The sequence below is a fragment of the Netta rufina genome (assembly GCF_964035555.1).
Source record: "Netta rufina genome assembly, chromosome: 2".
Classification (NCBI taxonomy): domain Eukaryota; kingdom Metazoa; phylum Chordata; class Aves; order Anseriformes; family Anatidae; genus Netta; species Netta rufina.
Genome location: NC_140124.1, coordinates 19321562 through 19349559, shown reverse-complemented (window position 1 = coordinate 19349559; position 27998 = coordinate 19321562). Strand labels below are relative to the sequence as shown.

At 55.8% G+C, this 27998-nt stretch overlaps 2 protein-coding genes across 3 annotated transcripts in view; both read left to right on the top strand.

Annotated features, from left to right (window-relative positions):
- The first annotated feature begins 617 nt into the window (after positions 1–617).
- Positions 618–16969, top strand: LOC311207138 (uncharacterized protein). The gene is made up of 19 exons (XM_084283038.1): positions 618–760; positions 2212–2323; positions 2420–2483; positions 2607–2641; positions 2966–3026; positions 3112–3168; positions 3285–3341; positions 4435–4490; positions 5001–5399; positions 7788–7979; positions 10934–11673; positions 12018–12114; positions 12891–12946; positions 13079–13129; positions 13396–13504; positions 13595–13640; positions 14192–14290; positions 14664–14744; positions 14833–16969. The coding sequence occupies exons 1-19, from the start codon at positions 631–633 to the stop codon at positions 15160–15162; spliced, it is 2772 nt and encodes a 923-aa protein (XP_084139164.1). The 5' UTR covers positions 618–630; the 3' UTR covers positions 15163–16969.
- An 8985-nt stretch (positions 16970–25954) lies between these two features.
- Positions 25955–27998, top strand: part of SPAG6 (sperm associated antigen 6) — a gene marked incomplete at both ends in the record, with an annotated part of 35278 nt that continues 33234 nt past the window's right edge. For both annotated transcript variants that reach the window (XM_084281202.1, XM_084281203.1), the window contains 2 exons: positions 25955–25979; positions 26075–26170. In XM_084281202.1, the coding sequence (XP_084137328.1) occupies positions 25955–25979; positions 26075–26170 (121 nt within the window). The remainder of the gene's footprint in view (positions 25980–26074; positions 26171–27998) is intronic.

Below are 27998 nucleotides of genomic sequence, written 5' to 3'. Positions count from 1 at the left end.
CACCAAGTTGGCAGGGGCCCTTAGCTTCTACTCTTAAAAATATAAATATATGAGGAGATTTTGGTGCTGAATTTCCACTTTGGAAATATTGTAATAAATGTTTGTGGAGGGAAGGCTCGGTTGTGCGTTAGCGTCCCTGTCAGTGCTTGTACTGCTTTCAGCCCGAGGAGATTTGAACACGGGCTTTTTCACTTCAGAACCACCACAGTAAATTTGTCGAGGGCAGGCTGGGGTTACGCGCTGGCGGCGCAGCCCGCTCAGAGCGGGGTGCCGCGGGCCGTTTCGCCTGCCCCGGTTAGGATTTTCTCCTCAGAACATCAAGAAAAGGCGACTGAGGGGGAAAATACTAAATATTCACAGGCTTCGGCCGCAGCCCAGGGAAGGCCCGGGGGGCGCCTTCCTCAGGGTGACGAGGCCGGGAAGGGAGCGGGGGGCGCGGGCGGGCGGGCGGAGGCGCCGCCGGGGCGAGGGCTCCGCGGTACCGCGGAGCCCTCGCCCCGGCGGCGCCTCCGCCCGCCCGCCCGCAACCCCCGCTCCCGGTCCCGGCCGGCTCCGCCCCGCCGCCCCCGCCGCCGCCGGTGATCAGCTGCCGCGCGTCACGTGGCGCGTGTCGAAGGTCACGGCGGCACAATGGAGCTGTCGGCGGCCGCGCAGGGCGGGTGGCGGCTGCTGGGCGACCCCCGCCGCCTCCCCCGGGCCGCCTACACCGCGCTGCTGCGCGCCGCCTTCCGCGGCCTCCTGCAGCCCCCCGGCGGCCTGGGTGAGCGCGGGGAGGGGGGAGAGGGATTGGGTTGTAATAGGGGGGGGGGGGGGGTGTTAAGGGGGCCACCTGCGGGAGGTGGGGGGGATGCGGTGTGCAGAGGGGGTTGTGGGGGGTGCAGGGGGGTCCTGCGTGGGGCTGCGGTGCTCGGTGTTAAGGGTGTGCATGTACAGGGGGGGGGTATAAATATAGGGGTGTGTGTGCATGTAGGGGTATAGGGGTGTGCATGCACATACATAGGGGTGTGCGTGCATAGAGGGGTGTGAATGCATAGAGGGGTGTGCAAGCATATAGGCTTGCATGTGCTTATAGGTCTGTGTGTATATAGGGCTGTGTGCATGCTTACAGGGCATGCATGAGTATAGGGGTATGGCACGCATATAGGCTTGTCTGTGCATATAGGTCTGTGTGCATATAGGGGTCTGTGTGCATACTTATAGGAGTATGCATGAATATAGGGGTATGCACACATATAGGTGTGCATGCATATAGGAGTATGCATACATATAGGTGTGTGTGCACATAGGGGTGTGCATGCACATAGGGGTATACGTGAATATAGGGGTATGCATGCATATGGGCTCGCATGCGCGCATATAACAATGTGCATATAGGACTGTGTGCATCCATATAGGGGTCTGTATGCACATAGATGTGCATGGGTATAGGGTTATGCATAAATATAAGATTATGCATGCATATAGGTTTGCGGACATATAGGGCTGTGTGCATGCACATAGGGGTGTGCATGTATATAGGGGTATGCACGAGCATAGGGTTATGCACATATATAGGTTTGCTTGCGGGCACGTAGAACTGTGTGCATATAGGACCGGGTGCATGCACATATAGGGGCGTGCGTCTATATAGGACCGCCTGCATGCATATAGCAGCGTGACCACGCACAGAGCCGCGTGTGCATGCAGGCGGGGGTGTGCACGCGTGCAGCGCCGCGGGTGCGAGCACAGAGGTGCGTGCACAGAGGTGCGTGCACACCGCCCCGCCACCGCCGCCGGACCCTCGCCCGCGGGTGCCGCTGCACGGGGCCGCCCCGCCGGCAGGATGCAAAGCGGCGGAGCCCCGCCGGCACCCCGCACCCTGCTCCCCGCACCCTGCTCCCCGCACCCTGCACCCCGCCGGGCCGGAGGGGGGCGGCGGTGCCCCGGCTGCGAGCCTGCCTTTAACCCGCAGCCGCCCCGGGGAGCCGCGAGCGGGGCGTGCAGAGGAAACCGAGCTTCTCCTCGCTTTATTTTTTTTTTTTTTCCTATCATTTTTAATGGGGTGGAGAGTTAGGAGCAGCGCCGGGACGCACCGCGGGGTCCGTAGCATCCCTCATCCCTTCCCCTTCTTCCCTTCCCCTTCGTCCCGACCTCATCCCCAACCCGCTCCCCGACCCCGGGCGAAGTTTGCGGGCTCGGCGTTGCCCTCCTCAGCGGGGCGTTTGGTTGTAGACGATCCAGACCTGCAAGATATCGACCCGGCGGTGTTAAAGCAGTGCCACGCCGCAGCTGCGACGTGCATTCTGGAGGCAGCAAAGCAGAGAGCCGACGTGGCTGCCATCAGGTACCAGCAGCGCCCTGCGGCCACCCCATTGCTGCCCTGGCTCACGGCCGAGCCGGTGCTAGCAGAGGGCTGATGATAAGTTCTGCTTCCCCGCAGCACGTGCCTGGAAGACTGTAAATTGGATAAAGAGAGAATCGAGCAGTTTTGCACCGAATATCAGGTTTTGAATCCAATTTGAACGTATTGGTCTTTTCCTTCTCCTGCAGCAATTTGTTTCAAGCTTCCAAATATATTTTCCTTTCTCTTCCCCTCTCTTTCTCTTTTTTTTTTTTTTTTCCTTCAGAAAAACAAGGATGCCTTGGAAATCCTGTTGGGAAGGTAGGTGAATCAGTGCCCATTAAAGCTACTTTGAAACTCTCCTGGAAAACATCCATGCATATTTCACCTGATTAAGTAAAAAAATATTGATTTAAAAAATATATTATTTTTATTTTTATTTTTTTTACATTTTTAACAGCCCTTAGAAAACAGCTGTTGAAACTTTCCTTCCTCCTTTCAGTATTCTACTTTTAAGTAACTTTTTGAACTTTTCAAGGAGCATTAAAAGTATCTTGAGAAACTTGTTGGCCTTATTGATGGGCAGCTTTAGAAAATTCACTTTTTCTTTTAGCTTAGGGAACTTGTTACTGTTGTGTCTTTCAGCATAGGCAGATCTCCCCTCCATATAACTGATGTGTCTTGGCGCTTGGAATATCAGATCAAGGTAATCTCAAAGCATCAACATGTTTCTTTAGTCTGTCCCAGTGCTGAGACCTGACTTTTTTCAATGCTCTTTGTTTTTAATTTAGACCAACCAACTTCATAAAACTTACCAGCCTTCCTATTTGGTGACCTTAAATGTGGAGGTACGGTAGTGCTCACACCCTCAGAGGAAAAAATGCAATTCCTTGTCATTTTTTAATAAAACTGTCTTTTGTTGGTGTGTGTTGTTTTTTGTTTTTTTTTTTCTTCTTTCCCTCAGAGTGATTCAGGATCGCACCCAGATGTTAGTTTTAGTTGCACGATGGAGCAATTGCAGGTACTTCTTTCCCTCCTCATTGTTTCTATGCTTGGCTCCGGTTGTGGATGTAAATGTTTTTAACACCTTGTCAATCATAATTAAGTGATAGAAACTATGCTCAAAAAATAAAAATAATAAAAAATAAAATAAAAATCCTGAACTGGGAGGGTAAGGGGGAAACTTCTGACAAAATTACCTGGCTTTGGTCTTGCTGTCTTCTCAAATGAAGCTGTACAGTAACTGATTTTGGTTGCATGTGTTGTTTCCATGTGTGCATAAATATTTGGTCTGTTTTCATAACTAGTGCGTATATTTGGGAGGGGATGCATCATTTTTCTGAAACTCTGATTTCCCGCGGGTTGGGGAAATGATTAAGGAAAGCGGTTCACTGGCTGAAATATGTCACGAATGAAAATAGAGAACGAGCTGGAGCCTCTTCAGTGGCGTTAATGGCACGTCAGAAACCTAGTGAAACAAACGTTGATCTTTGTTTAGCGATTTAAATGTGTAACTGAACAATGGAGGTATTGTAGTGCTTGAAAGTGAGCAAACTGGGGGAGAGTGGGAAGAGGGGCTGGGGCAGAGAAGGCAAGATATTAAAACTTCAGGTTTATGCTGCCGTTTGGTTCGCATGTGCCTCCAAAGTTGTCTTCGACATGCTAGAGAGTATTTTAAATTGGTTCACTGACTGACTTAAGCCTGGCGTACGTTGACTGGAGAATGGTCCCAGTACAAAATTACACTCAAAATATTTTCAGGATTTTAGAAATGTATACAGTGCTCAAAAGCTCCTAGCGCCTCTTAGCACCAGCCATTGTAACCATACCAATAAAATCTGCACGTTAAAAAGAAGTGATATATTTTAGGAGATCATATACGATAAAAAGCATTTTCCTTCAGTTCCAACTTTTCTTACTTTTTTACAACAGTATATATATAAAAAAAAAAGGAATTTATTTAATTACTTGCTGGCATTGTTCGTCAACTGCAACAATTCTTTGTGGTATAGGATGCTGGTCTCCCTTCCCTCTGTGTGCAAAAAGAATATTCTGTTCTCCTGCTAGCTGACCTTTTAAAAATGTTTATTCTAAGCTGGTATTCCGTCTCTCAGGATTTAGTGGGAAAACTAAAAGATGCTGCAAAGAGTCTAGAAAGAGCGACTCAGATGTGACTGAAGGAAGGAGCCAGCCTGCTGAGCTCAAGTACTGATTCCTAAAAGCGTCTTCTGAAGGACAAATGTCTTTCATCTCCATTTACATCTCGTGATCTGAAGCTTTCTTAATGATCTCCTGGACGAGAATTAAGGGAAATAACTGTTCTTACGACCGCAGTTGCTATTCCTCGCTTGTTTTTTTGGAAGATCACGCCTGGAGTTAAACGTCCACTCAACTGCTGTCTTCCAAGCATTCCTCCCCTTTCCCTGTGCCTCTATTTCTTTGGTTTCTAATAAAGTTTATTCGCTCCTATTCCTTTTTTTTCGGGGGGGGGGGGGGGGAATCGGGCGTCCCCAGCAGCGGGACTGCGGAGCACGGCCCCGGCCCCACGGGGCGCTGGGGACTCGCTGCGTGCTTTAACCGGGGCCGATCTCGCATCCCCGCCGGGATTAAAGGTCGGGCTGCGGCTCGGGAGGCGGAGGGGGCCCTCGTGCAATTTTTTGGGGGCCGGCTCGCCCCGCAGCCCGCCCGCCGCAGCGGAGGAGCCCCGGCGGCGGCGGCTCCCGCTCGACGGCGCCGGCTCGAACAGCTCGGGGAGGGGCGGGGGGACGGGGGGGGGGGGGCTCGTCCTTTCGTCCCCTGCTCTCCGCCGCCCCGAGGTGGCCGGGCCCGAGCACCTGCCGGCGGGGGAAGCACGTCGGGGGGCCCCGGCCGCCCCCACGGGGCGCTCCTCTCCCGACGGCACCGGGCTGGATCCGCTCCTCCGCGTGTCCCCGACGTGTCCCCGGCTCCGGGCTGCGGGAGGCGGCGGCTCCGACCCCCCCCCGCCGCTCCCCGGCCCCTCCGAGGGGGCTGCGGGCCCCGACGGGGCGGGCGGCGGCCGCGCGTCCCCACGCGGGGCGGGACGGGGCGGGAGCAACAAGTGCGTGGGGGGGCGGGGGGGGGGCTCCGGGCGTGGATGGGGGGGGGGCGTGGGGTCACGCGTGATCGTGGGGGAGCGGAGGGGATGAAAGGGAGAGGAGCCGGGGGGGGGGGGAGAGAAAAAAGGAGGAATCGGGGGCGTTGCGTGGGGAGCCGGGGGGGGGGGCGGGGGGTGCGGGTCCGGGGCGGGGGTCGGTCCGTGCCGAGCCGTGCCGTGCCGAGCCGTGCCGTGGCGGGGCGGGGAGGCGGCGGCGAAAAGGAGGCGGCGGCGGCGCGCGTGTAGGGCCGGGGGGGAGGGGAGGGGGCGGCGGGAGGGAGGGGGGGAGGAGGAGGAGGAGGGGGAGGGCGAGGAGGAGGAGGAGGAGGGAGAAGAGGAGGAGGAGGAGGAGGAGGAGGAGGTTGCGGGATTGGGTCACGGGGAGGCTGCCGGGCTCCGGCGGCACGGCCGCTAATTCCCAGGCCACCCTTAAGGAATGAGGAGCCCCACGTGACGCTGGCGGGGCGGGCGAACTCCGAGCCATTTTGGGGCCGGTGTCAGTTTGCAGTGTGTGCCTTCAGCCTTGCATTTTTCCCTCCTCCACCCTCCCGCCCTCCCCCGTTCTCTCCCCCCCCCTCCCTTCTCCTCCTCCTCCTCCTTCTCCCTCCCCTCGCCACCAACTATGAAATAATAATAATAAAAAAAAAAAAAAAGGAGGACAAAAAAAAAAAAAAAAAAGAGAGGGAGAGGAGAGAGAGAGAGAGAGCGAAAGCGAGAGGCAGAGCGGGGGGAAGAGGGAGAGACAATGGGCTGGTGGAGAGAGGACCCATCCGGATTAGCGAGACTTTGCGCTCCCGGCGCCTGAGCCACCCGAAAAGGCAGGCTCGGAGGGAGCGAGAGGGAGCCCGAAGGGTCGGTGGAAGCTTGGAGGAAAAAACCCGGGCGTTTTGTAACTAACATGAGCGGAGCGCAGCGGCGGCGGCAGCAGCAATAAGCTTATTGCAATTGACAGCGTCTGCAGTTCATTTCAAGATGGCCGCTTGGCTCACATTCATTTTCTGCTGAACGACTTTTAACTTTCATTGTCTTTTTTGGCCGCTCCGATCGTCCCCCGCCGGCTCCTTCCTCCGGGTATGTATGCAGCGAGGTGTCTCCTCACCGACGGCGGGGGGCGGCGGGGGCTCGGCGGCGGTTTTCGGCCGGTTTGGGGGCTGCAAAGGGGAGCCTAGGTGTCCCCCCGGCTCTCCGGCTGGGAAAAGCGCTGACAGGCTGCTCCAGCCACACACGCACACATATAGACACGCAGCAGCAGCAGCAGCCCGTGCACTCGCTTTCGCTGCGCACCCACATTGGCAAATTTTAGTTCCTTTCTTCCCCCAGGTGCCCCCGAAAACGTTTCTGGGCACATGGCCCCCGAGGAGAATATTTATATTTCCAGACCCTGCTGCCAGCCCGGCCTGAGCGCCCTTTGTTTAAAGGCAGATTTTGATTAAACAGGGACGGTCGTGAAATCTGGAGCTGCCTGGGTCAAGTGATTTCAGTCCTCCCCGAAAGAAAGGCGTCCGGGGGAGCCCAAAATGTCAGATAACGCCCCCATTTTATAGAGACGGAGCCGCCGGGGGGTAGCGATCCTCCTGGAGGGGTTGGTAGGCTCCGGGGCGCCCAGCAGAAAATGTTATTAACTTAACTTGGACAAGTACTTGGGGGAAATTGGATGGCTCGTAAGATGGCGGTTCCCAGTTGTTCCCAGTGTCTCCTCTTACATTTGTGCTTCAAATGCGAAAGTTTGGGGGGGTGTCCCCGCTGGGAGAGGCGGGGAGGGGGTGACCAGGACCGAGGAGCAACTTTTATTTGTATTTTTTTTTGAATTTTGAATTTGCCAAAGGGAGCAGTTTGGCTGCGAGCTGTGGGGACTGGGGTGTGCGCTTTGCTAGAGCCTTTGGAGCAAAGGTGATGTGCCCGTGGGACGGAGAGGGGTTTTTGGATTTCTTTCCTGCCTTTGGGATTTTTATTTTTTTTTCTTTTTCCTCCTGAGCCCGGGAAGGGTACGTGAACGTGGAATCCTTTGTCAGGTCTTAAAGGTGTCACGAGTGGGATCCTCGTGCAGGCTGTGGGCAGCGCTGGAAAGTTGCTTGCGGATGTGTTTGCGATTGTCTGGCCTTGGCAGTGTATAATGCGGGGTGTTTCCGCCTGTTTGCTGTAAATATTTGCGAGTAAACAGGTAAAAATAAGCCAAAAACACGCGTTTCTGGAAAAGTGAGAGAGTCACTTTTCAGCAGCTAGAAACTTTGATTCGCTCCTCCACTCTCCAAAAAGTTCAGGAAAACCTGGGCGCGTGTGCCTATTTGCAAGCTGGGCATTAAATGGATTTTTTTGAATTTATTTATTTAATTTTTTTTGCGTGGTCTGTAGTGCTCAGGGCAGCCTGTTTGATGGGACCGTCCCAAAGACCGAGCAGGTTCTGGAAGTGCAGTCCGGGCAAACTACCGAGACTGCCCATTTGCAGCACGTCCTGGAAACTGAGACGGACTTTCGGTGCAGTTTGCCAGAGATACGAAGCGATGACCTACCTGATCCCTTAATGAATGCCAAATTAACATTTTCGTGCGTTTTTTAAGGGGACCGACTGTGGAGTTCACGTAGTTGCAGGGAGGTTATTGAAGGGGCTGAGGTCCTTTTGCACTCTGTTGCCAATATTCAGGTCTTTTCCTGGCCGCAGCGTGCTGGGCGAGGATATTTGAGCTACCTATGCCTCCTTTGAAAGGAGCACCGTCCCTCCTTAAAAAACACATGGGGGCATTCTTACGTGAAAGAGCAGTAACAGACTTCTCAGTAGAAGTGGCTCTGGCTGATAGTAGGTGAGGATGTGGCATGACAGCTTCTTCCCTGATGAGGAGAGACTTTCCCGAGTGGAGATAGGTACCAAGTGCACAGACCTGTCCCAGTGATGTTTCTATTTTTTTTTTTTATTTTTTTTTTTTGCGGGTGTATTTTCTGTCAGAGACCTGTCAGGCGAGCTTTGATAGTTTATTGCGTTTATGGATTTTTAATAATGTAGCTGATCCTCAGCAGGAGAATGCACTTCTGTTTTTCCTCATTTTGACACAGCCCGTTTAAGGCCTCTAAATAACCAGTCGGCTGGCAGTGTTTACTTCCAGCAAGCATTATCTTCCTATATTTTACGTCTGGTTGTCCCATGTGTCAATGTGTAAATAAGTATTGTCCTGGCTAAGAGGCTGTTTGTATTGACTGTGTGAAGTGTCGGTACTCGTCGTCTTATCACCACGAGCAGGGAAAAAAAAAAAAAAAAATACTGAAAGGGTCTCCCTCCTCCCCAAATCTTGAGCTCGGGCTGCTGGAGAGAAACGCGGCGGGTTGCTGTGGCCCCCACGCAGGGATTTACACGCGTGTCCGTGTGCCTGCTCGGGTGGCTGGCGGCGAGGGGATCCCTGCCCGCTCCTGCTGGCCGGGGAAAGTCTCTGACGGCAAAGATAACTCCAACTCCGGGCGATAAATAACCGGCGTTCAGGGGGTCGCTTCGACAAAAACGGGTTTCACGGTTGCATTTAATCCTCCTCCGCTTGGGCAGGGGCTAGGCTCGCGTGAAATAAACGCGTCGATGTCCTGCAAGGTTTGTCCCAGAAAGGCAGGGCTGGCGAGGAAGGATTTCTAGCAGCCGGCTCGCCTGACCCCGCTCACCGACGGCTTTTGGACTTCGGGGATTTGTCAGCTCCGAGGTGTTGGCTCGGACGAACAGCCCGGGGCAGGCGGGGACCCGGGGGCACCCCGCAGCCGCTGCCTCGGCTCCCTCGGGGGGCCGGGGGCCGGAGCCCCGGCTCTGCCCGTGCTGGAGGGGGGCGAGCCGCCGGCCGGGGGTGCAGGGGGGGCCAGGGATCGTGGCAGCGGCAGCACAGCCCCAAAAAGCGGGGGGCTCGCTCTCCTGCCCGGTGCCAGCAGCAGCTTTGGGGACCTGCCGTCGCTCGGGGCTTTTCGCCCTCGGTTTTTCTCTTCGCCCGCTCTCTCCGCTTTGGTTTTGGGGGAGCCTGCTCTGCGGCTCGTCCCGAGCTTCTCCTGGAGCAGCAGCAGCAGAAGTTTCCTTGCTAAGGTCGCTCGTTGGCGCTGTGTGTGCACTCCTCGGGAAATACCCTACCCCTGTCCTGGGCGGGCTGGCCGAAATTCAAAGCGTTTGCAGAGCTGGGGCTGTGGGGCTGCCTGCGCTGCCCAGCATCGAAGTTTGCGAGCAGCTGGGGAGAGCCTCGCGTCTGGAGGCTGCCCCAGCTCGCAAGAGGCGGCTGGGGGCTGCGGCTCGGCGACAGGGGGGACAGGCAGCCGAGCCGGTGTGCTGGGAGAGCCGGCACGGGAAAACGAGCAGCATGCAGCTCGCTAACACGGGTACATCGCATTTTTCAGGATCTGGCTGACAGAAAATAATTCGCTCTGCAACTGACGTGGCTGATAGGGTATTTTCCCGCTGTGTACTTTCCCCTCTAGCTCTTATTCCCTCTCATTTTTGAATAGTACGTGTGCATGTAACGCTGGTGCCACTGCATCCGATGGGGGTTTATGGCTCTCAGACTGTGAAAATGACATTTGTTTTTCACTCTTGTCGCTGCATTGTGTTGACAAGGTGTTGATTTAGCTTTAGGAATGATTTGGTCACATGGTCCTTTGCATGTTGTCACTAATGTACCGTTTAAAGTCGGTTTGAGCTTTTTTTTTTTTTTTTTTTTCTCCCTTCCCTTGGTGTGCTTTATGACTGAAAAGAAGGCGGTTTTATTTTATTTATTTATTTTATTTTATTTTTATTTTTTATTTTTATTTTATTTTTATTTTAAGGAGCCGGAGCCGTGCGTTGCCTCCCACCCGAGCACCTTGCCCCGGGTGCTGCAAATCACTTTCCACCTCTTGCAAAACTTTGCACCGCTCTCGCTTCGTCCGCGGGAGGCTTTTCAAATGAGCCTCAAAAGAAGGGGGGGGAGGAAAGGAAGGAAAGAAAGAGAGAGCGAGAGCTGGGGCGGAGGGGGGGAGGAAGGGGAGACCGAAGGGAAGGGGACCGGGGGGCGGCGGGACCCCGGCGGCGCGGCGCGGAGCGGGCTCAGCACCCCGCGGGCGGTGCGGGGGGCCCGGGAGCGCGGCGGGGCGGCGCGGGGGGAGGAGGGAGCGGCGGGGGGGAGCGGAGCGATCCGAGCCCAGCTCCTCGCCCCGAGTCGACGTGGAGAGAGGCCCCTGCGAGGAGCCGAAATGGCCGAGGCTCGGGAGGAGCCTCCCGCTCTCGCCTCCGCCGGGCTCAGACCCCGCAACCCGGCACCCCCCGGCCCGCCCCCCCCCCGTCCCCAAATCCTCGCCTCCCCCTGCATGCCCTCCTCACCCCCCCACACCACCATCCCCTCGCCACCGGGCTCCCAAACCCTCAGGGCTCCCCCGCCCCCCCGGGCAGCCCCCCGGGGCCCCGTGTCCCACCCCCCCCGGGCCCGGCCCGGCCCGGCCCGGCCCCCCTTCCCTCCCCACCCCCCCCCCCCTTCGAGCCGCCCCCCCGCCCGGCTCTCGTGTGTTCCCAGCGGTGGCAGGATGCCAAGTGTAAGTGTAAGTTGCTATAGCAACCCCCTCGGAGAGCGGAGCAGATCCGGATCGGCACCGAGCGGCAGCGGCAGCCGCCCGGACCCCCCTGTCGGGCCGGCCCCGCTGCCCGGACCCCGCTCCGAGGTGCGTGTCCCCCCCGTCTGTGTGCCCCCCCCCTACCCCCCCCCCACCAATCTCGGTCCCTCCTTCCCCCCACCCCCCCCCCTCCCGCCGCCCCTCCCCGCTCTCCGGAAATGCCAGGGCAGCCGCACCGGGAGGCGCCGGTTCCCCTTTGTGCTGCTCGCCGGCAGCCCGGTGCCCGGCCGGCCCCCCCCGGGCTCCCCGCCGCGCCGAGAGCCGCCGCCCGGCCCCGCCGAGAGCCCGGTGCCCGGCGGGGAGCGAGCGGCGCGGGGGCCGCCGCGGCCGCGCCTCCGCGGGGCTGCGCCCAGCCCGGCCCCGAGCCGCCCGGAGCCGCCCCGGGACCCGGGCTCGCCGCCGCCTCCTCCGCCGCCGCCACCGGGGGATGCCGGGCTCGGGGCCCCGGCGCCGGGACGCGGCGCTCGGCCCCGCTCACCCGGCCCGCCGGCCGCTCGCGTGTCTTGCAGAGCCGCCCGGTCCGCCGGCAAAATGCACCGGACCACCAGGATCAAAATCACGGAGCTGAACCCCCATCTGATGTGCGTGCTGTGCGGCGGGTACTTCATCGACGCGACGACCATCATCGAGTGCCTCCACTCCTGTGAGTAGCACCGGGCACCCGGCGAGCCCCTGCCCCGGGACAGCCCCGGGACGGCTCGGGGACAGCCCCGGGACAGCCGCCCCCCGGCCGGCCCCGCCGCGAGCGGCTTCCTCCCGCCGCCGGCCCTGCTGCTCTCTTTGTTAAAGTCCGAGTATATGGACTCCGAGCGTCCCCTTTTCATGTTAATCGCGGCTTATTTGGGTATTTGTTGAGCTTAAGCAGCGCGCTCCTGCCGATGGACGATCTGCGGGGCTTGCATAGCTGAGAAGATCGCACCTCGCTCTATGCATGCTCCGCCGGCACCTCCACCTCTGGCTAAAAGGCTTCCCGTGTTTGCCTTGCAGTCTGCAAGACGTGTATCGTGCGTTACTTGGAGACGAGCAAGTACTGCCCCATTTGCGATGTCCAAGTTCACAAAACCCGGCCGCTTTTGAACATAAGGTAGGAGCAGGGGGCGAGGTGCGGCGCGCTCCTCTGGTTTTCCCCCGGCTGGGGAGGCCAGCGGCGATTGTGCTGATGTTATCTCTCGGTGTGCCATTTAAATCTGAAAGGAGCTGTCAATTTCCGAGCTAACTTGCGCGTAGGCTCTCTCTTTGGAGTTTTGTCATTGATGGAAATTGAAGATTTCGCTGGATGCGAGGCAGAAAGTTGCTGTTGGGTCTTTTTTTTTTTTTTTTTTTTGCATAGGCTAACCGCTGCCACAATGCCTTCTCCCTCTCCCCCCATTCTCATGGATACCGATCCGACAGTTTTTATCCCCACTTTCCATTTCCCACGGACATGCTTCAGTCTGGCCATCCAGCAAAGCCATGTAAAAAATAAAATAAAATAAAATGCTGCTCCAACTTTTCAGGCTGAAAGTCGAAAGCCTGGAGAGCAGGCTTCTCGGTTCAGGAATATTTTCTTCTCGCTGTTGCTTTTTTTTTTCCCGTTCTCCCCCTTCATTTGGAGGACTGGTAGTTTTCAGGGCCCTCCTCCAGTCTGAGAGAATTATTTTTCAATTGTTGTGCCGCAGATCGCTCGGGTGTTGGTTTATAGCAGCCTTTAGAAGAGTGTTAGCTTGATTATAAGGTCTTGTAAGTTAACTTTTTATGACTAGCCTCCCGCTTTGCAGGAGATGCCTCATTGTTGTGAAAGATTATAAATGAGGAGCTGCCACTCGGATTAAAATATTGCTTCATCTGCTTAATTTTATGGTGGTTGTTTTTTTTTTTCAGGTCAGATAAAACTCTCCAAGATATTGTATACAAGCTAGTGCCAGGCCTTTTCAAAAGTAAGTAGTTAAATGAGTGTGTTTTTTTTTTCTTAAGAGTAGAAAACCCCAAACCAGAACTGCTGCCCTGTCTCACTGCCAGCAGTTACAGAGCATGTACTAAAAGACAAAAATGTATGCTTTTCCACCTAGATGAAATGAAAAGAAGAAGGGATTTTTATGCTGCTCATCCGTCGGCTGATGGTAAACGCTTCTCGTTCACAACTTAAATCTCTGTAGCATTGACCTAGATGCTTCCCTGTTTCCTTTTTACCTTACAAATTAAGCGGTGCCGCGATAGAATTTTAAGATGTAAATTCAGAGTAATGGGCGTTCATTGTTTTAGCACTTTGGTAGATTTAATTCATAATCTTGCTGTGGAGATTTTTTTTTTTTTCTTGTTGCTGAGAATTGCCATTCTTCCTGATTTGAATTTCAAAATGTAAATTATTGTGGAAATTTCTGCGCAGCTGCCAATGGCTCTAATGAAGACAGGGGAGAAGTGGCTGACGAAGACAAAAGAATTATAACAGACGACGAGATAATAAGCTTATCCATTGAATTCTTTGACCAGAATAGGCAAGTTCCTGAATGGCAATATTTTATGTTTACCTGACTGATAGCAGCTATATTTACTATTTGTTGTAATTGTTTCATTTCTTCTCCCAGACTGGAACGAAAAGGAAACAAGGAGAAAGAAAAATCAAAGGAAGAGGTAAATAACTTTCCTTTGCTCCAGAGGAAACGTGACACACACACAAGTATCTTTTGAGCGGGTTTGTAGCTGAGAAAAATAGACAGAGATTTGTGTCTGGACTGAGAGGAGCACACCTCCTGCTGCGGTAGCAGGGAGAGAAGAGGTAGAACAGCTCCATATAACCGTGTATGCAACCAGCTCTTAAAAATAAAAAATACCTGGAGTGTTGCTTTTAAAGTTGAACCTTTTTTTTTTTTGTCATTCTGCAATAAATTATTTGTTGGTTATTTTTAAAAAATCAGTGTGTAATGCATACACATCCTTAACAGGGATTCAGTATGAGATGCAAATCTTCATGTATAAAATTAGTTGCATTTTTAATTACTTTCCCTGGGACTGCAAGGTACCACTTATTTCTATTGTTCCTTAGAACAGTAGAAGCCGTTACCGTAAGGTTCAGAATTCAATAACACGCATTTTTTTAAATATCGCATAAGATGTTAGAATGCAGCTTTGGGGGATGTAATTGCTTGTTCTCAGTTGACTGATTTCCTTTATTATGTCATTAGGTGAATGACAAAAGATACTTACGCTGCCCAGCAGCAATGACAGTGATGCATCTAAGAAAGTTCCTGCGGAGTAAAATGGATATTCCTAACACTTTCCAGGTACCCAGTGGGTTTTCTTTTTGTTTAATCAGTCTTGCTGTTGGAACCCCGCTAACGCTGGTTAACGCTCCTCTTGGTTTAGATTTCTGGTCACTTCCAGCAAGTGCTAACAACGGGGCATTTGCAACATGTTGGTGGGATTAAGACCATTATTTTACAGTGTCTCAGGGCAGAGTTTGGTGACACCCTGAATTTTTATGTAAATATCGAGGTATCAAGAGATTGCTCCTTAACTCATTATAAACACGTTTAATGTATGCAAAAATCCCCAGCTCCATTTCTGGCGAGGCATTTTTTAAAAGGGTTTGGGGGCTACGCTCACCTTGGGGGCAGCGTAGCGGCTCGCTAACGCAAGGTTAAATGTCTCGAGCAGATCGATGTGATGTACGAAGAGGAGCCTTTGAAGGACTACTACACCCTAATGGACATCGCCTACATCTACACCTGGAGACGGGTAATTAGCAGCCCAACCTTGGCTGGCGGGTGCCCAGTGGTGGCCGGGCAGGGCAGGGCGCTGACGGGGGCTTCTCTTTGCCTTGCAGAACGGCCCTCTGCCCCTCAAGTACAGAGTGCGACCCACTTGCAAGAGAATGAAGATCGGTCACCAGAGGGAAGGCTTGAATAACAGCGGGGAGCTAGAAAGTGACTCTGGGAGCGATAAGGCGAGCAGCCCAGCAGGAGGCATCCCCTCCACCTCCTCCTGTTTGCCCAGCCCCAGCACGCCGGTCCAGTCTCCCCATCCCCAGTTCCCACACATCTCCAGCACCATGAACGGCACCAGCAGCAGCCCCAGCAGTAACCACCAGTCCTCCTTCACCAACAGAGCGCGGAAAACCTCGATAAACGGCTCCTCGGCCACTTCGTCCGGTTGACGGGCCCACGAGACTACCGCCCCCGCCCCTCCTTTCTATAGATCTCTCCATGCCATTACAGCTTTATAGATGCTAATACATGTGACTATCGTCCAAACTGCTTTCTTTTGTAGTGACACTGAACTTGGCTATAAAAGGCGGACTAGGTGACATTCGCTGTGGACGTTAATTGCGACGCAAGATTGAAATGTAAATTGTTTTCGAAGGACTGGGAAGCAAACAGGAGCGACACCTTCATGTGTTCTGAATGATGTGGAGTTGTTTCCGTCCCTGTCATCTGGACCCGGGAGTCTCCCGAAGTTGATATAAAACCCCTGGGAAGTAGTTTGTTAATCCAGACTAACTCCTCCATCGCGTTCTCTTCAATTGTTATTGTTATTATGCTGTTTTGTGAACCTGTAGAAAGCAAGTGCTTTTTCATCTTGAAATCCAACGAAACGGAAAGAATATGCATAGAATAATGCATATATGTAGCCATGTCACTGTGAATAACAATTTTTGCGTATTAGCCATTTTGATTCTTATGTTGCATCTTTAATTCTCTGTTGCTGCGCAGAACCGATCAAAAGAAAAGTAAACTTCAGTTTTACAATCTGTATGCCTAAAAGCGGGTATTACCGTTTTATTTACTGACTTGTTTAAATGATTCGCTTTTGTAAGAATCAGATGGCATTATGCTTATTGTACAATGCCATATTGGTATATGACATAACAGGAAACAGTATTGTATGATATATTTATAAATACTATAAAGAAAATATTGTGTTTCATGCACTCATGATATGGTTGTTAAATTTCTAAACTGGTTCGACCCTTGCAGATGCCGCCTGTTTGAGCTTTGCTCATACTGCGAGAAACACTTTGTGTGTGAAAGCTACAGTATTGGGGAAGCACATTCGAGTCTCTGATAACCTGGGGGCAATTGGCAATCTTAAAAGCATTTTACTGCCTTTGTCTTTTTTTTTTTTTTTTTTTTTTTCAAGTGGTATATTTTAACTTTACCAAATGTTGTTGAAGTGATGCAGTGAAGAAAAAAAAAAAAAAGTTAAGGGAGATGAAAGTAATTGACCTGTTTGATTACCTTTTTATTATTTGGAGTGGTGGGATTGTGTTTTTAAAAGCACATGGAATCATTATAGAAGCCATAAACTATTTGGTATAAATTTTAAGGAACCAGCAAATTGCTGGGTGAAGGCATTTTGTCTAAATTTGTTTTAATATATATGTATATGGTACAGTACTAACTTCATTAAAATTTAACAGGTACTTTAATATTTCCAATAAATTGTGGAGAATGCCTCCTCTTTAATGGCCTGCAAATAGGTGCATTTTATTAGAGGCTTCTAAGGGTATTATTTTTTTTCAGCAGAAGGAACTTTTCCGACATAAAATATGAACAGCCCAGAACACTTTTCAGTTTGTGCTTTGCTTTGGTCGAACTTCGTGTGTGTTCATCACCCATCAGTTATACATTTGTGAGGGTGTTTATTCTATATGGATATTGTTTCATGTTTGTACGGGAAAATTGTAGTTAAACATTTCATTGTCTCCAGTCTGCAAAAGAAGCACAATTCTATTGCTTTGTCTTGCTTATAGTCATTAAATCATTACTTTTGCATATAAATTGCTGTTATTTGTCCTGCTTGTTTTTATAGACCAGGTGATTGCAAATCCTCCACAAGGTTATTGCTTATTGATGTATAATGTCTTGTTAAACAAGAGTTGATATTTTTTCCTGTAGTAAACATGTACAGTTCAATTTCAACAGTAAAAACTTCAGTTTTATATACACGAATAACTTTCATTTATAGTTGATCAAAGAAATAAACAAATAAAAGGGATAATTCATTGAAAAATAGCAAACGAGCTGTGTTGATAATGTGGTATTACAGGGGAAACGTTCTCAGTGCCTCTCTTTCTGGGGGCATAAAAAGATTTTTAATGGACAGAACAGCACCGTACGAAAATAGCAGCAACAAAATTGCCTAGAAATCGCCTCGATTTGTTTTGGGTGCCGACCTAGGAAACCTTTGCTGTTCTTTATTTGACCTCGGATTACTCCGAGTAAAGGGGGTGTCCTCGCTTTCCAGCCAGCCTCGCAGTGTCCTCGCTTTCCAGCCAGCCAGCAGTTTCGCGTCCTTTGTGCCCGAGTTTAGCCCCTGGCGAAGCTCAGAGGGCATTTTTCCCGTAATTTCTGTGCTGGCAAACCCCGTGCTCTGCCCGTAGTGCTCTGCCTTCCTCCTCAAAGCACCCTGCAACCAAAGACGTTTCAATGCAAAGCTTCCTCTCCGTGCGACCGGGTGTGTGTCTTGGCGTGAATCCTCAACCCCAGGAGTTAATTTCTCGGTGCTCTTTGACTTAATTCGCACCGAGACCGACACCGAGCCCAAGCCGAAGGGCTGTGCGCTCGCACACTGCTCCGAAGGGCTGAAAACCACCCCTTGGAGCCTTTAAACGCAACTTCTTCTGCTCTTTGCGAGGTGTCCGTGCAGCACAAGGCGCTGAAGCAGGAGGTGGATGATCCCCTCCGAGGTTTATTAAGCTCTTGCAGCTCTCTCGTCTTCTCCCGGTCCGCCTGGAAAAAGAACAAACGTCTCCGCTATCTCCCTGCCGGGCTGCAGAAGCCGCCGAGGATGCTCGTGGCACCCTGTGAAAGTAATTTTGGGTGAGCTGCCGGCCCTGGGCAGCTGGAACTGCGGTGCCGGGCAGGTCCGGGAGGCGATGCCCGGCGGGCTGAGGATGCTCTGCTGGCTCCCCTCTTCCACCGCCTTTCTCATCGCAGCTATACAGAGAACGGGATTTTTAAGAAATGCCTGTCAGTCCCCGCTGTTTGAAAAGAAATCCCGGCTATCCACTTGCAAGAGGGATCTTTTCGCCACCCGACATTGCGTTTGCTGGGATTTGGGATGGAAGCCGAAGTGTGCTGCGTTTTTAGGAGCCTGTTCCACAGTCCGGCTGGACAAACGCAGGGGCAGGCGCGGTGCGTGCCCGCTGCAAAGCGAGGTTTTTCCGTGGTCGCCCATCCAAAATTTCCTGCCGGCTCCGGCTGCCTGCAGCCCCGGCCGGATCGGGGGCAGCGCTCCCGGCGGTGCTGCCCCGGGAAGGAGAGGGCTTAGGAGCGCAAGGAGCTCCCAGGCTTTAGCAGAAGACGGGCAGGAACGGGAGGGAGGCACACAAAATTCTGCAAGAGAGAAAGAGGAGGAGCATGAGGAGCTCGCTCCGCCGAGCCGTTAGTCCCGGAGCACCAAGTTGTGGCTCGGAGAGACCTCTACGGAGCAGGCCGGTACCGGGCCGATGTGCCCGAAAATGCGGGCGGGGAGGGGGCTGCTCCTGCCCTGCTGCCGGGGGGCCCGGCCGGCCCCGGGGGAGCTGCGGGCAACCTCGCCTTGAGAAGTCCTCCCCCGTTTCTTTCTTTTTTTTTTTTTGTTCTTTCTTTCTTTTTTATTTTTTTTTTCCTTCTTTGCTAATGAATGGGGGCTCGGAAGCCCGAGGGAAGGGACAAAGAAAGCGGCAGGCGTCCTTCCAGGCGGAAAACCGTTTTCCTCCCCTTTCCCCCGCAGCCGTCGAGGCCGTGCCGGTGGCCGCCCTCCTCCGCCCAGGACATCGCCCGCTCCGCATGGGACGGCCAAAGCGCTGCCGAAATGCGTCCTGCCGGGGATGGGGGGCTGACACCGGGGCGAGGACCCCGTCCTTCCCCCCGACCCTCCCCGAGCATCCTTTTCTCCTTCACCTCGCCCCCGGCTCTCTCGTCCCGTCTCCCCGCCGCCGGGGAGCCCTGCTATTCCCTTCTCCGCATCTCTGGCGGACGGCTCGGCTCCCGGCGCTCGGCAGCTCCTGCAGTTCCGATCTTTGCCACCACAGCGGTTCGCGAGGACCGGGGCTCTCCCCGCCTCGGCCCCGCTTCCCGGCCCGGCCCCGGTCGGGAGGCCGCAGGCAGGTACCGCGGCGGGGCGCGGGTGGCCGCGGTGCCGGCGAGCACCTTGCGCCCTCCCGGCTTTCATACGGCGAAATTGGGAGCCTGTGTTTACCCAGCGAAGTGTTTCCTGTTTCCGCTGTTAATTTTTAACGTTCTCGCTTCTCCTCTGGGTCCTCGAAACGGATTTCCTTTATTTTACTCTAAACAGTTTCTTTTTTATTTTATTTTTTTTTTTCATCTTTTCTGCCTAGCTCCTAGGATGAGAAAGCCTTTGGGCTGCCCGGCCCCGAGCTGCTGCCCTGCTCCGGGGCCGGCTTTGTGCCTGCGGGGAGCTCCCCGAGCTCCGCGCCCCGCTCCCCGCCGGGACAAAAGCAAAACCCTGGCAGAGCGGGACAAACCCTCGGCCCCTGCGCTTTCGGGGACGGGATATCGGCGCTAATTACCCCGCGCTAATTACAGAAGGAGCAGCCACACGGGAAGGACGCGCAGCCCCCGGGGAGCCCCAGCCCGGCCCCGCAGCCCCGGGGCAGGAGGAGGCTGCGGGCACCTCCCGGGGGCTGCGCGCTGCCGCCGAGCCCCGCGGCCGCGCAACTTGCGCGCAAAGCCGCCGAGCCACCGCGCAGCGTCCCGCTCCGCCCCGCCGGGACGAGGCTGCCCGGACCGGGGGGAGCTCACCGGGGACCCCCCCCCCCGCCGCTCCGCCCCGCCGCGGATCGGGCCCCCCGGGCCCCCCCGGCCGCCCCCCGCGCCGCCGCCCGGGCAGAGGCCATCTTGCGCCTGCGCAGCTCCCGCCTGGAGCCCGCGGAACTTCCCCGCCCGCCGCCCGGTTCGGACGGGAGCGGTGCCGGGACCCCCCCGGGACCCTCCCCGGAACCCCCGCGGCTCCCGGAGCCGGGGCCGTGCCGACAGGCGGAGAGCCCCGGACGGGCTTTGCGGGTCCCGTGCCGCCGTCCTGCCCCGCGTCGCCCCGAGGCCGGCCGGTGCCAGCCCTCCTCCGGGAGCCGCGGGGCTCCGGGGGCTTCCCGGGGAGGGGGCTCGGCGGTCATTTGGCGCTGGCATCCTCGCGGCACGCAGCTCGGTGTCGCGGAGACAAAGGGCTGCGTGCTTCAGCCCAGCGCCGGGGCGGCGGGGGATGCGCACCGGGAGCGGCCGGGTCGGGCCTCTCCGGCGGCGGGGGGACACTTCCCGGCTAGCCGGGACCCCCGACGGCCGCCCCCTCGGTGAGGGAGGTCGAGGCCGGGAGACGCCGCCCCGGGAGCCGGGGCTGAACGCGGAGCTCCCGGGCGGCTCTGCCCGCACGGGCGTTTCTCGCTCCTCCCTCGGCATGTGCCGGGGATGCTCCAGCGGTGCCGCCTCGACGAGGAGCTGGGAGTGTGTGTGTGTGTGTGGGGGGGGAGACGGCGTCATGCGGAAGGTCCCGAGGCTGCCGGAAAGGGGTGGACGTAGGGGAAAAAAAAAAAAAAAAAAAAAAGGATGGAAAAAATAAGAATGGAAAAAAATAAGAATGGAGAAGATAAGAATGGAGAAAATAAGAATGGAAAAAAATAAGAATGGAAAAATAAGAATGGAAAAAAATAAAAATTGAAAAAATAAAAAATGATAATAATAAAAAGGAAAAATCGGGAAAGAAAATAAGAAAGGACACAGCAAGAGAAGAAAACACCCTGGACAGCCCCGCATACTCAAGCCCAAAAACTCGTCTAGGAAATGCGGGGCAAAAGAAAAAACAACACAATACAAATTCAGGCAGAAGGGTGCTGCGAGGCGCTGCCTTGGCACGGGCAGGGTGCGGGGGCGCGGAACCTGCGCGCGTCCTGCGCCGCCGGCAGCCGTCGGGCCGCAGCCGCGCTGCGCGGGGCGCGGAGCGGGACCCGCAAAGCTGCGGGGCCGCCTCCCCCGGTGCGGGACGGCTGCGGGGCACCCCGGCTAGCCGCGCCGGGGCGGAGGGAGAGCGGCCGCGGCCGGAGCCCCGGGGACCACCGCGCCCCGAGGCCTCGCTGGCAGCGGCGAGGGCCGGCAGAGGCGAGGCTGGCGCCGAGAGGGATGGATGGCTACGAGGCTGCCATTTTGTCTCTTTTTAGCGGGTTGCCTTTCCCCTCCGCCGGAGAACCGGGGCTCTGCGGAGCCCCCCTCGGCCCCGCCGCTCCCCGCGGGGAGGCTCCCGGCCCCGGCGGCCTCCCCGGCCCCGGCGGCCTCCCCGGCCGCAGGCTCCCGTCGCCACCTCGGCGCTAGGTGCTCGGGGTTTGCAGGCTGTTCAGCTGATTTGTTGCTAATAGCAACCACACGACAGCGATTCGCAGCCTTTCCTGCTGCCGGTGCCTCTCCTTACACCTCCGGCCGCGGCTCGGGATGCAGCCGGGAGGCTCCGCGCTCCCTCCCGGGCGAGGACGGGGCAAGGAGGACGGGGCGGGCGAAATGGGGTTTGCCAAATCCAGCCTCCCCTCCCCTCCTTCAGCTCGGCTCGGCTCGGCTCGGCTCGCATTGTCTGGGCGCATTGTTGGGAGCTGCCAGCGGCACGGGTGGGTGCAGCGCTCGCCTTGCTGCCTATGGAGATGCGGGCAGCGCCCAGCGCCGAGCCAGAGCGCACCCTCCCCCGGAGCAACAGACACAAAGGAAGACCTCGTTCCTTTCAGCTGCCCAGAATAAATTAAGCTCCGGCTTTCAGTTTTGGACCGTCCCAAAAATATTTGTTATTTTTTTTCTCTCTCTCTCTTTTTTTTTTTTTCTTTTCTTTAATGGTACTGCACAAGCGCCGGCGGTTCCGCAGGAAACCAGAGGTGCAACCATCTGCGTGTGGTAAAAAAAGGCTCAGCCCCAACCAGCTGATATTTCCTGGTCCCATCCTGCAAGCCAACCCGAAATATTTTTGTCCTTTCCCAGTTCCTTTCTCCCTTTACGATTTTTCCTCCTGCCTTTGCCCAGCGCGGTGGCGACGCGCTGATCCCCACCAGCCAAACCCGCGCCGGGGCAAATGCCAGCTCCAGTGCCAGCGTCGTCCTCTTCGGTGAATAAAAAGGAGAATTACCTTCTCTAGCGGGTCTGAAGAGCCCCGACGTCTCTGCCTTGCCCCCCCAGAACTAGTTTGCTCGCTAGGAAGGTCCCGCAAATGAACGCCGATGCCCGAAGCCCGGAGCGGGGTCTCCGCAGCACCGCGGGACCCGAAGGCACCGTGCGGGGAGCAGGGAGGGGACCCCGCGGCCACGCTAAAGCCAAGCGGTGGCAAAGCCAACCCTGAACCGGCAAATGAAGCCATCCAGCCCAACGATTCGAATATTTTACCTTTATATCTCAGACTGGGGTCTACCCCTGTTATCCGTAGGTGCTCAGGACGACACCCCGAGCTCAGCACGCCTTCGTGGGAGCACTTGATCATCGTACCTTCCCTCTGCTCGAGAACCTTTCCACGCGTAACCCCTCGCCCCCCCCCCCCCCCCCCGCTTTCCGAAAGCCCAGCGCTCCGACCTCGGAGCCCCGGGGGAAACCCGAGGGGCGGGCGCGTTGCCTTCCCACCGAGCACACCCGGGCGGGCGAGCGGGGGCTGAAACCCTCACTTTTACCACCCCCGGCCCCGTGCTGAGAGCCTCCAGCAGCAGCAGCAGCACGCCCAAACGCTTCGCCCGGCGTTTCCCGAGCGGCACCCGGCGGACGCCCCGTCGGGGCAGGGCGGGCGCGGAGGGGGTCCCACAGCCGCCAAGACGTGGGGTGAGCCAGGGGAGGGTCGGGGACCCCTCGCCCCTCGGTGTCAAGCCTCCCCCTTCACGCCCTCGCGGTGGAAAAGCGGTGAAATCCCTCTTTTCGGGAAAGAGGCCGTCGGGGGGCGGCGGGCGCGGCTTCAGCCCCCGACGTGCCCCGCAGCGCCTCGGCAGACTCGCGTGGGGGCCGGCCTCTCCCACGAGTGGGGCCCAGACACTTGTTGCTTCGCGGCTCGGCAAGCCCTTGGGGAGACCCTCGGCACCCCTCAGCCCCCAGAACTCCCGTGAATAGCTCTGCCCTTCCCCGGCTTTGGGAAAATGATTTTTCCCCGCATGGGTAATACTGGCCGCATTTCCCAGCGAACCAAAGGCTGGGATTAAAGCGCGCCCAGCAGCGAGCGAGCACACGTTTATTTGGATAACTGCTCCCCGATCCCCTGCCCTCCTGTTTGTTTTTTAAGCCGACGTGTGGAGGAACACGACCGGCCAAAGGATCCGGCTCTGCTGCTGCTGAGCACCCCAGCAGCGTGCAGTGCGCTCTCCCCACTACGTCATTTCCATCAATGATTTTCCGTCCTCGGTACTTTTTTTTTTTTTTTTTTTTTTTTTTTTTTTTTGCGAGAAGAAGTGACATTTCCGTAGACCGCATTTGCATGGTGTTTATCCCTCATTATTATTATTAACCACGCCAGCAGCCTCCCGGTATCAAGCAACGAAATGTCGCAGCGAGTTTTGGAGGTGCTCCGGGTGCGTGTGCTTGCTCCGCTTACGCGAGCATCGGGCTTAATTAGGCAGATAAATCAATTTATCTGAAATCGACACATCTGTTTTTTTTGTTTTTTTTTTTTTTCCTAAACTCTGGAAGCAATTCATCACCGTTTGTTTATTTATTTTATTTTATTTTTTTTATTTAACTTAAGAACAGAAATAAGTATAAAGAAATGTGTTTAACAGCTGTTCCCCTCTCAAGTACACATGGTGATAATTTCCCAAAATATTTTCTGTGACAAACGACCTTCTCCCCGATCTGATTTAATTTGTCTCATTTATTTGAGAAGAGCACCGCATCGCCTTTTTTGTTTGTTTGCTCAAAGAGTGTTTTTTTTTTTTTTTCGCATTAAATCCTCCTGGAAACACGTGGCTCATTTCGGTGTACAACCTTCTTCACTCTTTTTTTTTTTTTTTTTTTTTTTTTTTTCAGCTGAGCAAAAATGGGGATTATTTACGCAAACCGGACCGATTTCTCAGACTTCTGCAAAGTTTTACAACGCGGCTGAAGTCACGGCTCCCTTTCGGCTTTAAGCCCAAACTTTGCCCTGCCTGTCGAATAATGCCTCCGCACAGGGCGAGGCGCCAGGTTCGGGCGATTCGCAGCTCTGCACAACAAAATTCCAGCCCGTGAAATCAGGAGGACGCTGCGAGGCAGGGGGTGGGTACAAAAAGGGACATTTTTCTTTGAGTCCTGCCTCTCGGTTCCCCTCGGAGCAGCCGGCTCGGGAGCGGGGCTCCCCGGGCTCTTGGTTTACCAGCACCCAGCGCCCTGGGATCGCCCGCAAAAGAGAGCGGAGCGGGGTGCGGAGCCTGTCCCATCCTCCTCCCCAGAGCCGGCGTCTCATTTTTTCCGCCTCGCCGTCCTCATCGGTTGCTCGGAGGGGCTGCAGGGTTAAATCTGCCCGGAGATGTCCCCGTGCTCTGGCCGCAGGGTTGATACCCGGTGGCGAACCCGCAGCGGCGTGCGGGAATTGGAAGCCTGTGCCTGGGCGCTGCGGCGGAATGAGCCGCCTCTGAGCCAAAAAATATATATATATATAAAAAAGAAAATAAAAATCAAAATCCAAGTGCTGCCGTGGTGGGTTTTCCCGCAAGCAGCGGCTGTTCCCGGCCGAGGGCTCCCCCCGCGGGGTCGGGCGGTGCCCACGCGTGTCCCCAAGGTCCCTCCCCGGGGTCCCGCGGGCTCCTGAGCGTGGGGGGGCGCGGGGTCGAGCCCTTCCCGTCCCGCAGCGCCCCCACTGCAGCCCACGAGGCGGTGCGGGGGCTGCGCGGCCCCACGCGGGGCCCCGAGTCACGCGTGGGCCGCAGCGGCTGCGGGGATCCCCCGGGGAACCGCAGCGACGGCGTGGGGGGGGGGGAAATAAAAAAGGCTCCGTAGCGCGGCGGTGCCTCCCCTTTTACCCTTTTCTTACTTTTTGTCCCCCGGGGGGGCGGCCCGGGGCGGCGGGAGGGCGATGGGGTCCCGCGGGTGCTGCCCTTTCCCATCCCAATCCCATCCCATCTGACCCCATACTAACCCTGTCCCCATCCCATCCCCATCTCATCCCATTCCATCCCCGTCCTATCCCTGCCCCCATCTCATCCTATCCCCATCCCATCACCATCCTATCCCTGTCCCCATTCCCATCCTAATCCCAATCCCAATCCCATCCCCTTCCCCATCCTAATCCCCTTCCCCATCCTATCCCCATCCCCATCCTCATCCCATCCCATCCCCATCCCATCCCCATCCTATCCCCATCCCCATTCCATCAACATCCTCATCCTAATCCTATCCTCATCCCATTCCCATTCCCACCCCCATCCTATCCCATCCCCATCCCGTCCCCATCCCTTCCCTATCCCAATCCTATCCCTACCCCAAACCCTATCCCACCCCTATCCCCATCCCATCCCCATCCCAAACCTTAACCCATCCCAAACCCCATCCCATCCCTATCCTGTTCTCATCCCACCCCCGCCCCAAACCCTATCCCTTCCCCATCCCCATCCCCATCCCCATCCCATTCCCATCCCTATCCCAAACCCTATATCACCCCCATCTCATCCTATCCCCATCCCCATCCCCATCCCCATCCCCATCCCCATCCCCATCCCCATCCCCATCCCCATCCCCATCCCCATCCCCATCCCCATCCCCATCCCCATCCCCATCCCCATCCCCATCCCCATCCCCATCCCCTCCCCATCCCATCCCACCCCCCCCACCCCAACCCCTCCCCCCTATGGGGCTCCCCCCTCTCTCTCATCCCCCCCCCGTCCAGGATGGGCTCGGAGCGGGGCGGGGCGGGCGCGCTGACGTCACGGGCGGCGGCGAGGCCACGCCCCCCTCTCCCTCAGCCGCGCGGCTTCCGCCCGGTTGCCATGGAGACGGGTACACAGCGCGGCCCTGCGCGGCCGCGGGGCCTCCGCCATGAGCCAGCGGCAGGTGCTGCAAGGTAGGGCCGGGACGGGGACACGGGGACACGGGGATGGGGACACCGGGACACGGGGACACGGGGCTCAGCCGCTCACCCGGCGCTGCCCCCCGCAGTGTTCGAGCAGTACCAGCGCGCCCGGACGCAGTTCGTGCAGGCGGTGGCCGAGCTGTCCGCCAGGCCGCAGAACGCCGAGAGCCTGAGGAGCGCAGGTACCTGGGGGGGTGTGAGGGGCCGTGAGGGGGGGCCGTGAGGGGCCGTGGGGGGCCGTGGGGGGCTGTGGGGGGCTGTGAGGGGCTTTAGGGGGCTGTGGGGTGCTGTGAGGGGCTGTAGGGGGCTGTGGGGTGCTGTGAGGGGCTGTAGGGGGCTGTGGGGTGCTGTGAGGGGCTGTAGGGGGCTGTGGGGGGGCCGTGAGGGGCTGTGGGGGGCTGTGAGGGGCTGTGGGGGCCCGACCCCCGCGGGCCGTGAGGGGCTGACCCCAGGTCCCCCCTCGGCCGTGCCCGCAGCTCCGCTTCTCCTCCGGCTCCTCCTCCGGTTCCCTCTATCCCAGCTCCTCGGAGGGGTTTCCGCGGTGTTCCGGGAGTTGCCGGCTCGCAGAGGACGGCGTGCACCAAAAGCAGCCGGTTTTGTGCTGCCCCTGGGAGTTGTTCAGAGATTCCTGCGTGCTCCTCGCCGGCCGCTCGGCTCGGCTCGGCTCGGCACGGGCTCGCTTCTGCCGAGCCGGGGATGCTGCGGGAGAGCGGCTGTGCCGTGCTGCTGGCGGCCCCGCTCCGATCCCCCAGGTCCCTGAGCTTAACCGAGGACAAAGAGGTGCTCCGAAGTTAATCACCTGCCAGGCACCAAGGCAGAGCGCTGTAAATCCGTAGTGGCTTTGCCATATGGTGTCCACGAGCTGATTGTGTTTTGCTTCGTCCCGATTTTGTTTTCAGTGCCTGCCTCCCAGCGCTTGCGAAGCTCTCGGTCTAGCCTGAGAGACAAACAAACAACCAGAAAAAGAAAAGCAGTCGTGTAAATACTTTCAGGTTTCGGGTGTTGTGATTGCAGCTCGCTGTTAAAATAGTTCTTCTGAAAATCGATCGCTTGCATCCTTGGTAAGGAAACGTTTGCGTGGGTTATGGGAGTGACACGCTGCCGCCAGGCCTTTTGGATTGCCTTGTGCTGCTTCTCGGTTTTGTTTGAATCTTTCAGTGAGATAATGCCACTGCTTTAATTTATACAAATCATCCCCATTTACCAAAGCGACATCTTGGCCGTAGGAACAGATTGCGTCGTATTTGTAAGAAGAGGTCCCTCTGTGGCCATTTACAGTTGTGGGTTTTGTCTGTTCGCAGACAGAGGTCCCATTCAGGCACAGTTCGTACAGTTCGGTGTTTTAAAAACGGCAAAAAACTTCTATTTTAAGAGAGCAATCAAAGTGTCAAGCTAATTTTACTTCCGTTGTATTTCATGATCTTAAAATAATTGTCTGATGCAGTCTGGTGGGTAGCTTTGCTTTAGAACCGATGTGTTGCTCGTGCAGAGGAAATAATCGTTCTGAGGCCTGGAACTATTCTGTGCACAGCCAGTGCTGGTCTGGGAGTTCACTTTGCAAGGATCAGGCTCTGGGGTCATGATGTGGAAATGTGCCTTTGTGAGCCAAGAAGGATGGTGAGCAGCAGTCCGGTGCTGAGCTGCTTCCCTCTGGGTTTTGAATAGATTTTCAGATAGTAGAAAAGAGGGGAAAGTCTGCAAATGTAGGGTTTCCTATTGCAATTAATTTGAGTGGCTGAGGCCCACAAATATTTTACCTTGTTCCCCCAACCTAAGCTTTTAAACTTAGTTATGATGATATAATTAAAATCATAACTGTTGGTTTTGACCTTTTTGGGATGTGCTAGAAACAGGTTTCAAAACCTCCCTCTAAACGAAACGCGATTAAGTGCTTTAAAAATGACTAATGCAAATATGTAGAGGCATTGCTACGTCTAGCAGGATAACTGGCATGCCTTTTGTGGTCTTGGTCCAGCGAGCTCTGTAGCAGTGGTTTGAGAAGGAAAGATG

Excerpts from the sequence above, each read along its gene's own strand:
- LOC311207138 (XM_084283038.1), top strand. The coding sequence starts at position 631 with ATGGAGCTGTCGGCGGCCGCGCAGGGCGGGTGGCGGCTGCTGGGCGAC. Across the intron at positions 13,505-13,594 it reads GAATTCTTTGACCAGAATAG|ACTGGAACGAAAAGGAAACA; the intron begins GCAAGTTCCTGA and ends TTCTTCTCCCAG. Across the intron at positions 13,641-14,191 it reads AAGAAAAATCAAAGGAAGAG|GTGAATGACAAAAGATACTT; the intron begins GTAAATAACTTT and ends TTATGTCATTAG.